The sequence below is a fragment of the Vulpes lagopus genome, chromosome X (genome assembly GCF_018345385.1).
Source record: "Vulpes lagopus strain Blue_001 chromosome X, ASM1834538v1, whole genome shotgun sequence".
NCBI lineage: Eukaryota > Metazoa > Chordata > Mammalia > Carnivora > Canidae > Vulpes > Vulpes lagopus.
In genome coordinates this window covers 66933903-66949595 of record NC_054848.1, presented here as the reverse complement: position 1 = coordinate 66949595, position 15693 = coordinate 66933903, and the positions used below count along the sequence as shown (strand labels likewise).

The 15693-nt window shown below is 35.2% G+C and overlaps 1 protein-coding gene across 1 annotated transcript in view; it reads right to left on the bottom strand.

The window, feature by feature from the left end:
* DACH2 (dachshund family transcription factor 2) overlaps positions 1–15693 on the bottom strand; it is a 688250-nt gene that overhangs the window by 500033 nt on the left and 172524 nt on the right. The window contains exon 2 of the mRNA XM_041740435.1: positions 8156–8194. Coding sequence (XP_041596369.1) covers positions 8156–8194 — 39 coding nt within the window. The remainder of the gene's footprint in view (positions 1–8155; positions 8195–15693) is intronic.

The following is a 15693-nucleotide window of genomic DNA, read 5'->3' as shown; positions in this document are numbered from 1 at the left end:
ATTACAAGGTCAGAGTGGACAAGAATGTAGGTAATCCCAAGGATCTTCATGTAAATGACTTGCTCAAGGTTCATGCTGGGCTGTCAACAATAGCAAAAATGAGTATTTACCATACTATATTATAGTATTATTATCTATACCATCCATGGCAAAACACATGGGTATTTTGGAGACAGAGGTAAAGATGAAAATGTCCATTATTTTGATGTTTTGTAGATAAAAGATAAAAGTTGTTTGCCAAGGCTTTGTTTAGGCTAACAAAAGTGTAGTGCTCTGTTAAAAAAAAAAAAAAACGAATATTACATAGAACAGCTGAAAATTATTTTATAAATAAAGATCCAGGGCAGCCCGGGTGGCTCAGCAGTTTAGTGCCACCTTCAGCCCAGGGTGTGATCCTGGAGACTCAGGATCGAGTCCCACATCAGGCTCCCTGCATGGAGCCTGCTTCTCCCTCTGCCTGTGTCTCTGCCTTTCTCTCTCTCTCTCTCTCTCTCTCTCTCTCTCTGTTTCTCATGAATAAATAAATAAAATCTTTTTAAAAAATCCATTAACATCTCAAATATAAAGAGCACTTTTTAGAAATACAAATGATAAAGGCAATACAACAATGCTTATATTTCCTCCATTTCTGTTTTGTTTTGTTTTGTTTTTTAAAAAGATTTTATTTATTTATTTGGAGAGAGAGAGAGAGGGTACATGCCCTTGAGTTCATGAACAGGGGGAGGGGCGGAGGAAGAAGCAGACTCCCTGCTGAGCAGGGAGCCCAATGCAGGGCACAATCACAGGACCCTGAGATCAAGATCTGAGCTGAAGGCAGACACTTAACCAACTGAGCCACTCAGACACTCCTATTTTATTTTTTTAATAAATACTCATCAGCCATGATGTTTATTTTCTTAATGATTTCTCAATAGACTAGTCTTGTCACCTACTTAATGTGCTGTTCTTAAAATGCTCTGATTTATAAAACTAGCTTAAAAGCTTTGTGATATCTTGTGTTTTAAGTGATTTATTTAGTGCTTATTGAAAAAGTTAGATAACCTAATTAAATCTCCATATAGAATATTACTCAGCCATTAGAAACGACAAATACCCACCATTTGCTTCGATGTGGATGGAATTGGAGGGTATTATGCTGAGTGAAATAAGTCAATTGGAGAAGGACAAACATTATGTGGTCTCATTCATTTGGGGAATATAAAAAATAGTGAAAGGGAATAAAGGAGAAAGGAGAAAAAATAAGTGGGAGATATCAGAAAGGGAGACAGAACATGAAAGACTCCTACCTCTGGGAAACGAACTAAAGGTGGTGGAAGGGGAGGTGGGCGGGGAGTGGGGGAGACTGGGTGATGGGCACTGAGGTGGGCACTTGACGTGATGAGCACTGGGTGTTATTCTGTATGTTGACAAATTGAACACCAATAAAAAATAAATTTATAAAAGGTAAAAGAGGAAAAAAAGAAAAAAAATCTCCATATAGGATAGGTAGGATCTAGGCAAAATTAATTTGGCACAGTTTATTCTGAACTTGTAGAAGTAACAGAGAAAGCCAAATAGTGGTTCTCAGAGCATGATTAAACTACTAAATGGGTAGCCAATTAGCAAAAATAGCCATGGAACTTCTTAAATAGGAGTCCCATAGTCAGTTCACAAATAGGCTAAAATATGTAGAAACCCTCAGAATCAATTTATGGGGGATTCTCTAGGCTTATTGTCACATTTGAACAATGAGGTATACATATGTGAACTGTACTAATCTGGCGATCATCTGAACAAAGGGTATGAACCATAATTTTCTTGTAATGTCTTGTAAAAGTACTGTAGAAATCAGTTCACTTCCCAGGAATGACATTATCAAAAATTTTTCCTAGGACTACTTATACAGAAGCCCATAAAAATGGCATCATTGGAAGAGATTAACTGATTTAGATTTTGTTTGCCAAAATTGCCACCTCCCATAAGTAGAAGCATCACTAAAAAACATAACCATATTCATGTTTTCATAGATTTCTTTTAAAAAGTAATTGAAATAATAGGTATTCTGTGATAGAGATAGAATATACTTGTGTGTGTAAATGTATGAAGGCATCTGAGTGTGTTTGTGTGGCAGATTGGCAATTCTTGGAGTTTAAGTTAAATCAGTTTCAACTGACTAACTTTTTTACTTTAATCTTTCTTAAAATATTAGACAGGTTTCTAACTGGATTTTCTTTTTAGTACACATGGAATCTAAGAAACCCTAAAAGCTATTTGTTAAACTCCAGGGTACAGATCTAGCTCATTCTAATAAAAAATCTCCCCAAACACAAAATCCAATTAGTTACCCTCCTTATCCAAAAAGAAATACAGAATGGTGGACTGAGTCCTCCCTCTACTTTAAGTAGCTATGTGCAGCACCATAAAAGCACTATTGGAATCAAATCTTAAGTGAGTTGAAAATATTGAATACCTTATTCTCTGAATCTGCAACATATGTAAAAAGAACTTGAAAAAACACAAAGCCGTAATAAATTATAGTTGGACTTTCATTGCATTTCAGCACTTGTTATGTAATGATTCAGAATGGGAAACTTTGAAGATTAATTCAAGATGGTGTGTGGCTACTGCCTAGTCATAATGCTGAGATCTTGCTCCAATCTTCTGTCCCACAGCCCACCCCACCTGTCCTTGAATTAAGAGAAACACAAAGATAAATAGGATAAATAAGATAAACCTATGATCTTAACTATGTCAGAGAGTGTTATAACACTTTTCACAAATTGATAAAATTCAATTTGTCTTTATGTTTTGTGCACAATAAGTAAATTATAGCTTCAGGGAAAAGGGAACATATGCATTATAGATCAAAAGTTATAATATGTCTCTAAGAGACTGCATGGTCCAACATCCTAATTTTACAGATGTGGCAACTGAGGTCCCAAGCCACAGTTATTTTCAGGGTTGTTTTAAGTCCATGGAGTTCTGATTCTTTCCAGAGCTCCACCTACTATACCACACTGTCATCAAATGAGGCTTTATGGGAAAGTGTTTGTAACCTGGAAAATACAAATTTTAAGTAGTATTTTTATTCATATCTGAATTACATATGTTTTTAAATGAAGAATAATTACACAAATAGTTTCAGTAAGCATTGTTATGTGCCCTAAGTGATCAGAATCAGTGTTTCATCTCTGGATGTAATCATAAAAGAGAATAAATAGAAAGAATTATTTTTTCTTCAAAGGAATTGTTTGTTAAAAATATCTACTACATTGGTAAGAATGTGGGGAAATAGGAGTTCTTGTATAACACTAGTGGGAGTGTAAATCAGAAAAATTTTGGAGAGCAATTTAGCAATAACCATTAAAGATGTACATAGTCCACAACTCAATGATTTTACTTCTAGGTTTATACCCCAGAGAAATTTTCCCACAAGGGCACAAGAAATTATGATGTCCATTTACAGCATCGTATTTAATAACAAAAAATTGAAAACAACCTAAACGTCCATCAATATAGTAAAGAATAATCAAACTGTGGTATAATCATACAATTAAATAGTAGAATGGACAATTAAAAATAAATGAGCTAGATCAGCAAGAATCAACATAGATAAATCTCAAAAACATAATATAAAAACAATGATTACAAAAGGACAGTATCGTACAAAAACATTTAGGTACATTTTATTTATTTATTTTTTATTTTTTAAAATTAATTTTTATTGGTGTTCAATTTATCAACATACAGAAAAACACCCAGTGCTCATCCCGTCAAGTGTCCACCTCAGTGCCCGTCACCCATTCCCCTCCAACACCCGCCCTCCTCCCCTTCCACCACCCCTAGTTCGTTTCCCCGAGTTAGGAGTCTTTATGTTCTGTCTCCCTTTCTGATATTTCCCACACATTTCTTCTCCCTTCCCTTATATTCGCTTTCACTATTATTTATATTCCCCAAATGAATGAGAACATACACTGTTTGTCCTTCTCTGATTTACTTACTTCACTCAGCATAATACCCTCCAGTTCCATCCACGTTGAAGCAAATGGTGGGTATTTGTCATTTCTAATTGCTGAGTAATATTCCATTGTATACATAAACCACATTTAGGTACATTTTAAAAACACAAAAACTAATAATGCATATTCTTTGTGCATAAACACACATATAATAAAAAATCAGAAATAATTCACACAAATTTTAAAACAGTAGTTAACTCTAATAAAGGGTGGAGGAGAAAGGAGATTAGTGGCAGTCATATCAATAGTTCTTTACAGATACATTTTTTAACAAATGAGCTCTGAGTCAAATGTAGCAAAATGTAGACTTGGTTATTGGTCCACAAATGTCTCTCATTTATTTCTTGCTCTTTCTATTTGAGCTATTTTATAATTAAACTTGCTAATTTATTACACAAAGCAATGCTACCAAAATTGATTTCAGAATAAGAATGCCATTTTCCAGGAAGTCAGAAAAAAATATATATATAATGAAATGAAGTGCTTAGTAATTAGTCTGATTCCAGTTGTCAGGCTATAAAATATATTGATCCAAAGTATATGAGCTTTGTAATCATACTTCCTTGATTAAAATGCTGGCTCTGATATTTGTAGACTGTGTGGCCTCAGATAAGTCACTTAACCTTTTCTGTGCCTCAGTAACATCATCTGTAAAGCAAGGATCACAATAATGTCACTTAACTTGTAGGGTTGTTACAAAGATTAAATGAACTAAAATAACCTGGAACCTGGGATATCATGTCTGAAAAATGTTAGATATTATTATGTTCTGGAAAAAATAAGAGTAGCAGTTGCTCATCAAAATTTTTACAGAATTACCTTATTGATATGTCACATGGTTAAATGTACCAAATAATCCCTCTTTTCTTAAATTCTCTACCTCTGAGGAGTAACTAATTAACTAAGAATTTCCAGTTGTTAAGAGTTTTTAGAGAACAGTTTTAATTAATTAGTCTATTTTAACATAGTTCATCCTATCACACAATAGATTACTTGTGGTAAAAACTGATGATCTAGAAAGGGGAGCACTGTCTACCAAATTTTATTTAGATAAACATCACCTGTTTTGCACATTGTCATATATATTGACCAGTTGTCCAACAATTTCTCATCTTTCAAATATGTCTGTATTAAATCTGCAACTAGAATAATTTGTTGACCAATGAGGGCTTTTAAAAATTAATTTAGAATTTGAGATTGTGTATTCTTTCTTTATTTTCCACTTTTCCCTTTTTTAAAGTCTCAGATAAGTTTCTCATCAGAAATGACTGTCAAGTGGCCATCCTAAGGACTTAATGGTGCAGATCATAAGGCTATTAAAGCAGGTTTAGCAATGAAAATTTCCTTCTTTTTCTTTATTTTTTTCTAGAAAGATTGGAATTTAATGGTTTCCTCTTTAGACAAATATGCTTTTGGACTGCCAGTGATGAAAGAGGCATACAAATGTTAAAAGCATTGTAGCACAGTGGGATTATGTGCCAAGGTCCAGAGTATGACAAACAAGCAAAGTCTCAGACCAATCAAACAGTTAACTCAAACAGAAATTTCAGATGACTAGCTTTTGTTTTATTTTTGCCAATGCCAATCAAAAGTTCAAATGAAGTTTTGTCATTAACTACTTACATTTCTTTTATTTCTTACTTTAACCATTCATAAAAATAAAGGATTTTGCTAGAAGAAATTAGATATTTGTTGAAAGGCAAGTCAAATTAAAGTTAAAAGAACACATATGGCACCATAAATTAGGTTTTAAATAGAAACCTTAATTATGTTATGTGACAGAACCTATATTTAAATATTCTCTTTGAACATCGTAGTAATAATCTTTCATGCTGCATTGCATTGATAAATATGAAAGCAAAAATTTCATAGTTTTATCTTAACTTTCAAACCAAATTAAGGGAAAAATATATTGGTTATTTCCGTATAGTAAGTAAACATCATGAAGTGCATAACCACCATTTTGAGTACCAGCAGAATTATTTACAAGCATTCCACATATTTTTAATTCACTTTACATAAATTTTCCATTATCAGATGTTTGGTACATTAATAACATACTGTGAATGTTTTAAATTGCAATACCTAGAGGATTTACCATTTAAAGCAGAGGTCATAAACTGACAGCCCATGGGCTAGATCCAGGCCACAGATCATTTTGTTTAACTTCCATAGTGTTTCTTTCTTTTTCTTTTCTTTTGTTTTTGTTTTGCTTTTGCTTTTATTAAGTTAGTTTCCAACATTTAAGGATTAAGGAATTTCATATAAAAATCTGCATTCCCGGCTTCTTTTAAAAACTCAGAGCTTAACAACATTAGGCCTACATTCCCACATGGTAGAAATCAACTACACTGAGTAATAGCTGACACCTTTGGAAAGAATATATACTGTCTAGGCCACCATAGTTGCCACCACTCCCCATTGCTTATGGCCTTTCATTTACATTACCAACATTGTATCAGTAGGCTTTAGAGTTTGTGACTCTTCTGTTTCTCTGTAGTTTATGTGAGTGAATCAGTGCATATACTTTTAAGAACAATTCATGGTTTTTCTCAGATTACAGCAAATGCAAAAATGAATTACATATGTATACATATTTAATGTGTACTCTGATTAATCTAAAATTTATCTATACAGTTATAAACTACTGTTATAATTAATTAAATGAAGATAATATTACATTAATTTGCACGTCATTTTATTAGGAAAATTAAAATAAAATGAAAGTCAATTTCAATGTCTGAATTCAATTGCATTCCTTTAAAACAAAAACATTTACTTTCAGTATCCCAAATCTAATTTCAAAACTCAAACCGTTTAAAGTTTTTCAGTTAAAATCATTCATTAATGAAATCTAGTGGGTTCTAGTCTCCCTCAGCACTAAAATTACAGTCTAATAGAAAGCTTGGCACTTAAGGAGGCACATCCACTGCTTCAGGTCACTTGGGTATTATTTAGTGTGCATGATATTTAAAAGTAATATTTAGTATAGGAAATGTCCCAGATATTATAAACATCACCATGATGGTTTTCATTTTCTATGTCAAAAACCCAGAATAAATCACATGGTGTGGTACCCATTGCCCCTAAAATGCCATGATATTTCTGTTGTAGAAAAATATGGATAAAACATATTTCACGGGTAGCCCTGAGGAAATTGGGGAAAATTCAGCAAAGGGTGATTTAACCTGAGAAGGATATGTGGAAGATAAGAAGGGACACTATTCCCAGCAATATCAAAATGCACTTTATTACCATGAGTTGCCCTCCTTTCCCCTTGCTGCTCTGAGTTACTGTCCATTATTTTCCCCATTGCAACCTGAAAGGTATAAAGCCTACAGCGATATGGTATGTCTGATTGCAATTCAAGTGAAATTGTCATAGATAACACAACAAGTTTCAAGCATGAATCTTCTTAGACTTTTAAATTTTTAAAAATGTATTCTTAGAAAAAATAATTTCAAATATTTTAGAACTATTAGCATGCTTGCAAAATAGATCCATGCCTGATACTTGGAGCAACTCCACAAGATTAGATGGCCTATTTTTTTTCCTTTATTCCTACAGCACACTTAATAACCTGTGCTGCCCTGTAAAAGTGAATGTACCTTCTTAAGCATTCCAGAGTCATGCGGTGATTAAATTACCTTCTCGTTATTCTACACAGGTGTCATAGTTTTTGTGTCAGTGACCCTCACTCAACCCACATCAACTTTACAACCTTTCCACATCAACTTTGCAACCTTTCCCTAGCTTTTGTTTTAGTTACCAGGGAAGGAGTTGCTCCCTGTGGCTGAAAGTCATCTACCCACTGCATGATTATAGGATCCATTCCCAGTTAATAGATATGAATGATAACCATCAATAATGAAACTGTGGAGACTCAATTAACTAGTACCCTCAAATGGATAGACAGGATCTAATTAGCTATTGGGATTTCATTTTTCTTATTATTAACTAGGGATTAAGAAAGATTTGACATTTGCTCTGAAAATTTTCAATGCCTCTACTTTCCTACCTTAATAAGTATAGTACAGGGAACAAAATTATTGAAGTTGGGCTGAATCTGTACAAGCTCATGAAATTTGTTTAAAGGCAAGTCAAATTTCAAGGACATTCCCAGGAAGTTGATTTTTAAAAAATAAATACATAAATACCTGTTAACAGCTTGTTTTCTTGTCATTTGCCTCTTCCTTCTAAAAGGAGAGTGTAGCAAAAAATAAATAAATACAACTGGTTAATTGAAAGTTCTGGTTAGTTAGTTTCCAATTAATCAAGGCTTTATTATATTTCACAAAAAAAGGTTCTTCAGTTCTTCAAGAATTTTAGATAGGTTACACACAATGAAACACCAGCAAGGAAGAGCACAAAGAATGTAAGAAAGCCTGAATAGTTATTAGATAGTGTTTTAAATATATAGACAATGCTATTATATTTCTGGTCTATTCCCCACTGAGTAAAGAATAATGTGAAATGTCATGTGGCTTAGAGCTTTCCCATATATGAAAGCAAGAAAATAAGGTTATAGATTTCCACTGAAAAATATGGCCTCGGGTCATAACAATTCCAAAAAAAAAAAAAAAAAGATTCAGCAATATTGTGTCTTCTTCCTTTCTCTCAAGAGCCTTCTTCCTATCCCAATGAACATTCCAATACTTTGAGGAGAAAAAAAAATCCCCTTCTAGGGATTTTTCTATTTTTATTTGGCCAAAAGGATGATGAAAGTGACCCAATATCAACATTATGCCTTAATTTTCTAAACATATAGTTGTTAATCATACAGCTCACTATATACTTATTTCTGGATCTATAATGAACTATCTTACATCCTTCCCAAAAGGGTTATACACACATACATACACACACACACAGTCATACACACAATCACACAAAATAAACATACAAAAGAGATTAATTTTAAAACCTACAGAATTAGATTAATTAATAGAACAAAAATTATTTTCAGTAGTGTAGTATTATTTCTTAGTGTTTCTAAATTATTTAGTGAAGTATAATAAATTATAAAACAACATGCTGCTTCTGGGGAAGATGTAACAGGAGGAGGATCTTTGTCCCCTACTTCTCATCTCATCCGATGGTTACACCTAAATAATGTCCATATGAGAGTAAATAAACCAGAAAATGACTGAAGACTGGCAGAACAGACTCTCCACAGATACTCATTGGGATTGATAAAAGAGTGGAGAGCCACAGAGACCTGGCAAGCCAGAAAGGGCTGGCAGGATATATTCAGAGTCCTAAATGAGAAAAACATGCAACCAAGAATACTTTATCCAGCAAGGCTCTCATTCAAAATGGAAGGAGAGATAAAGAGCTTCCAAGACAGTCAGGAACTGAAAGAATATGTGACCTCCAAACCAGCTCTGTAAGAAATTTTAAGGGAGACTCTTAAAATTCCCCTTTAAGAAGAAGTCCAGTGGAACAATCCACAAAAACAAGGACTGAAGATATCATGATGACACTAAACTCATATCTGTCAATAGTAACTCTGAACGTGAACGGGCTTAATGACCGCATCAAAAGGCGCAGGGTTTCAGACTGGATAAACAAGCAGGACCCATCTATTTCCTGTCTACAAGAGACTCATTTTAGACAGAAGGACACCTACAACCTGAAAATAAAAGGTTGGAGAACCATTTACCATTCAAATGGTCCTCAAAAGAAAGCAGGGGTAGCCATCCTCATATCAGATAAATTAAAATTTACCCCAAAGACTATAGTGAGAGATGAAGAGAGACACTATCTCATACTCAAAGGATCTATCCAACAAGAGGAATTAACAATCCTCAATATATATGCCCCGAATGTGGGAGCTGCCAAATATTTAAACCAACTAATAACCAAACTGAAGAAATACTTTGATAATAATACACTTATACTTGGTGACTTCAATCTAGCACTTTCTACACTCGATAGGTCTTCTAAACACAACATCTGCAAAGAAACGAGAGCTTTAAATGATATACTGGAACAGATGGATTTCACAGATATCTACAGAACTTTACATCCAAACTCAACTGAATACTCATTCTTTTCAAGTGCACATGGAACTTTCTCCAGAATAGACCACATACTGGGTCATAAATCGGGTCTGAACCAATACCAAAAGATTGGGATAGTCCCCTGCATATTCTCAGACCATAATGCCTTGAAATTAGAACTTAATCACAACAAGAAGTTTGGAAGGACCACAAACACGTGGAGGTTAAGGACCATCCTGCTAGAAGATGAAAGGGTCAACCAGGTAATTAAGGAAGAATTAAAAAGATCCATTAGAACTAATGAGAATGAAGATACAACCGTTCAAAATCTTTGGGATGCAGCAAAAGCAGTCCTGAGGGGGAAATACATCGGAATACAAGCATCCATTCAAAAACTGGAAAGAACTCAAATACAAAAGCTCACCTTACAAATAAAGGAGCTAGAGAAAAAACAGCAAATGGACCCCACGCCCAGCAGAAGAAGAGAGTTAATTAAAATTCGAGCAGAACTCAATGAAATGGAGACCAAAAGAACTGTGGAACAGATCAACAGAACCAGGAGTTGGTTCTTTGAAAGAATTAATAAGATAGATAAACCATTAGCCAACCTTATTAAAAAGAAGAGAGAGAAGATTCAAATTAATAAAATCATGAATGCGAAAGAAGAGATCACTACCAACAACAAGGAAATAGAAACGATTTTAAAAACATATTATGAACAGCTATACGCCAATAAATCAGGCAATCTAGAAGAAATGGACGCATTCCTGGAAAGCCACAAACTACCAAAACTGGAACAGGAAGAAATAGAAAACCTGAACAGGACAATAACTGAAGCAGTCATCAAAAACCTCCCAAGACACAAAAGTCCAGGGCCAGATGGCTTCCCTGGGGAATTCTATCAAACGATTAAAGAAGAAACCATACCTATTCTACTAAAGCTGTTTGGAAAGATAGAAAGAGATGGAGTACTTCCAAATTCGTTCTATGAGGCCAGCATCATCTTAATTCCAAAACCAAAGACCCCACCAAAAAGGAGAATTGCAGACCAATATCCCTGATGAACATGGATGCAAAAATTCTCAACATGACACTAGCCAATAGGATCCAAGAGTATATTAAGAAAATTGTACACCATGACCAAGTAGGATTTATCCCTCGGACACAAGGCTGGTTCAACACTCGTAAAACCATCAATGTGATTCATCATATCAGCAAGAGAAAAACCAAGAACCATATGATCCTCTCATTAGATGCAGACAAAGCATTTGACAAAATACAGCATCCATTCCTGATCAAAACTCCTCAGAGTGTTGGGATAGAGGGAACTTTCCTCACATCTTAAAAGCCATCTACGAAAAGCCCACAGCAAATATCTTTCTCAATGGGGAAGCACTGGGAGCATTTCCTCTAAGATCAGGAACAAGACAGGGATGTCCACTCTCACCACTGCTATTCAACATAGTACTGGAAGTCCTCGCCTCAGCAATCAGACAACAAAAAGACATTAAAGGCATTCAAATTGGCAAAGAAGAAGGCAAACTCTCCCTCTTCGCCGATGACATGATACTCTACATAGAAAACCCAAAAGCCTCCACCCCAAGATTGCTAGAACTCATACAGCAATTTGGTAGCGTGGCAGGATACAAAATCAATGCCCAGAAATCAATGGCATTTCTATGCACTAACAATGAGACTGAAGAAAGAGAAATTAAGGAGTCAATCCCATTTACAATTGCACCCAAAATCATAAGATACCTAGGAATAAACCTAACCAAAGAGGTAAAGGATCTATACCCTAAAAACTATAGAACACTTCTGAAAGAAATTGAGGAAGACACCAAGAGATGGAAAAATATTCCATGCTCATGGATTGGCAGAATTAATATTGTGAAAATGTCAATGTTACCCAGGGCAATTTACACGTTTAATGCAATCCCTATCAAAATACCATGGACTTTCTTCAGAGACTTAAAACAAATTATTTTAAGATTTGTGTGGAATCAGAAAAGACCCCGAATAGCCAGGGGAATTTTAAAAAAGAAAACCATAGCTGGGGGCATCACAATGCCAGATTTCAGGCTGTGCTACAAAGCTGTGGTCATCAAGACTGTGTGGTACTGGCAAAAACAGACACATAGATCAGTGGAACAGAATAGAGAACCCAGAAGTGGACCCTCAACTTTATGGTCAACTAATATTCTATAAAGGAGGAAAGACTATCCATTGGAAGAAAAGACAGTCTCTTCAATAAATGGTGTTGGGAAAATTGGACATCCACATGCAGAAGAATGAAACTGGACCACTCTCTTTCACCATGCACAAAGATAAACTCAAAATGGATGAGAGATCTAAATGTGAGACAAGAATCCATCAAAATCCTAGAGGACAACACAGGCAACACCCTTTTTGAACTTGGCCACATTAACTTCTTGCAAGATACATCCACAAGGGCAAAAGAAACAAAAAGCAAAAATGAACTATTGGGACTTCATCAAGATAAGAAGCTCTTGCACAGCAAAGGATACAGTCAACAAAACTGAAAGACAACCTACAGAATGGGATAAGATATTTGCAAATGACTTATCAGAATAAGGGCTGGTTTCCAAGATCTATAAAGAACTTCTTAAACTGAACACCAAAGAAACAAACAATCCAATCATGAAATGGGCAAAAGACATGAAGAGAAATCTCACAGAGGAAGACATAGAATGGCCAACATGCACATGAGAAAATGCTCTGCATCACTTGCCATCAGGGAAATACAAATCAAAACCACAATGAGATACCACCTCACACCAGTGAGAATGGGGAAAATTAACAAGGCAGGAAACTACAAATTTTGGAGAGGATGCGGAGAAAAGGGAACCCTCTTCCACTGTTGGTGGGAATGTGAACTGATGCAGCCACTCTGGAAAACTGTGTGGAGGTTCCTCAAAGAGTTAAAAATAGACCTGCCCTACGACCCAGCAATTGCACTGTTGGGGATTTACCCCAAAGATTCAGATGCAATGAAACGCCGGGACACCTGCACCCCGATGTTTCTAGCAGCAATGTCCACAATAGCCAAACTGTGGAAGGAGCCTCGGTGTCCATCGAAAGATGAATGGATAAAGAAGATGTGGTTTATGTATACAATGGAATATTACTCAGCCATTAGAAACGACAAATACCCACCATTTGCTTCGACGTGGATGGAACTGGAGGGTATTATGCTGAGTGAAGTAAGTCAATCGGAGAAGGACAAACAGTGTATGTCCTCATTCATTTGGGGATTATAAATAATAGTGAAAGGGAATATAAAGGAAGGGAGAAGAAATGTGTGGGAAATATCAGGACGGGCACACAAGATGAAGACTCCTAACTCTGGGAAATGAACTAGGGGTGGTGGAAGGGGAGGGGGACTGGAGGTGGGGGTGAATGGGTGACGGGCACTGAGGGGGACACTTGACGGGATGAGCACTGGGTGTTATTCTGTATGTTGGTCAATTGAACACCAATAAAAATTAATTTATTAAAAAAATAAAAATAAAAATCTTAAAATAAAAAAAAATAAATTTGTTGAGACCATTTTTATCCTGTACTACTGATAAATACATTTTCATACTTTGATTCTTCTAACTTGTGGTGTGTGGGTGGATGGCAACAAAGTTAATGGCAATGATTGCTACCCATTACCCTTCCCTGATTGGAGTCAGTTTAATAGAGATATGGAAGTCATACTTTTGAAACCTAAACTTAGAGCACAGAATCACATTTGACAATTGAGAAACAGCATACAAAACACATGACAAGAGGCAACAAAATATCACAAAGTGAGAAATCCAGTTAAGAACTCACAGAATCATCAGATTTGGGCAGCCCGGGTGGCTCAGCGGTTTAGCACCACCTTCAGCCCAGGGCGTGATCCTGGAGACCTGGGATCGAGTCCCGTGGCAAGCTCCCTACATGGAGCCTGCTTCTCCCTCTGCCTGTGTCTCTGCCTCTCTCTCTCTCTCTCTCTCTCTCTCTCTGTCTCTCATGAATAAATATATAAAGTCTTTAGAAAAAAAGGACTCACAGAATCATTGGATTTAAGTTTTTTAGTCCTTTGAAGATAAATTGAAAATTCACTATCAAATATCACATAGTAAGTCCTACCTCTAATGAGGGTAACTAAATAAAGTGTTACATCCACTGATTATTCAAAATTACTTAAAACAGAGCATTTTACAGATATGGTCATCTCTTTGATATGATATACTCCAATGGATTTGAAACTGGACTCTAAAGAAAAGTAAAGTGCAGGTGGTTAGTATAAGGAAAGATAAGAGGGAGCCATTTATTTCCATCCCTTCAATTAGTAGTGAAGCCAGTTCTTTTTTCTACTTGATATACTGGGAGTCTGAACTGCTGTACTTTACTACCCACCACTACCACCACCATTTGACAGCTGAGAAAATTAACCCCTGAGATGTTCAACATTTTTGGCCAACTATACATAGAAAATTAATGCCAGAAGTTCCTGACTCCTAATTCAAGATATTGTCCCTGAATTCATCACCCTGCTTCCTCTACTATATATCAGGGAACAACTTTTTGAACTCTCCCTCAAAGATGATCATATCTGTTTTATTCTCATGGGAACATAATAAAGTAGACAGATGTGCTACACATTTAGATAGTAAAAGAAATAAGACAAGATCGGTGTCTCCCTTGATCTCTAAGCAAGTGCTTTTTCTATACCACACTGCTTTTGAAGAAAAGGCTGCAAATGGGAAACCAAGGCTGCCAAATGTGTTGCATTTGGTCTGCCCAAAGCTATGAAAATCTGAGAATTTTATATAAAATCTGAATTTCCAATAGATTCCCTAAAAAAAAGACTTCCCAAAAGATCTAGTCCCACATATTTACTGGCTTAACAAAATTAGATGAAGTAGAAAAGCAATGGTTACCCATAGACAGAGCGTGTACTCCTCTGTCCCCTACAGAATTATGGTCCCACCATGTCCTATGATCTTATATGTGGCCCTCTAAATTAATTTATATTATCTCCCTGGTTCCAGTAGGAATTTGAGTTTTATGGCCACTATTTTAAAGTTTGTGTATATAATTTACTTCAAATATTAGTCAATTTCCTCATAGAAACTATGAGATGTCTGGAAATTTCCATATATGTATACACTATTTAAAGTGCTAGATTATTTATCTACCTAAAAAGTCATATGCACTTTCTTTTATGAGGAAAGACAACCTTTAACTTTTGAAGTAGAACCATTTTACTAGTTTTCATAGGCAAAAAAAAAAAATACCTAAAGTGAGTCGTGTTAAATGAAAATATTCAATAAGAAATTGATTATACTCAGAGAAATCTTATAATTCAGAGTAGTAGCCATATCATATATTTAAAATCTAACAAATCAATAGCATGTTTCCTATGCTTCAATATGTGTATACATTGTGAAATTATTGTATACCTTATATACAATTCTGTAAATTATAGTTCAATAAACTTAGAAAGAAATGTTTCTTATGCTTTGAAATAGGAGTCATCTGTTAATCTGGTATATACTGTCAAATTTTGGGAGCTACTAAATCAGGCTTTAACTATTCCCTACACATACAAGATCTTTTAGTCGTGTAACTTCTTTTTCTGGCCCAATACAATAAATAAAATATTGACTGGGAATAAATTAACAAATAAATAGGACATA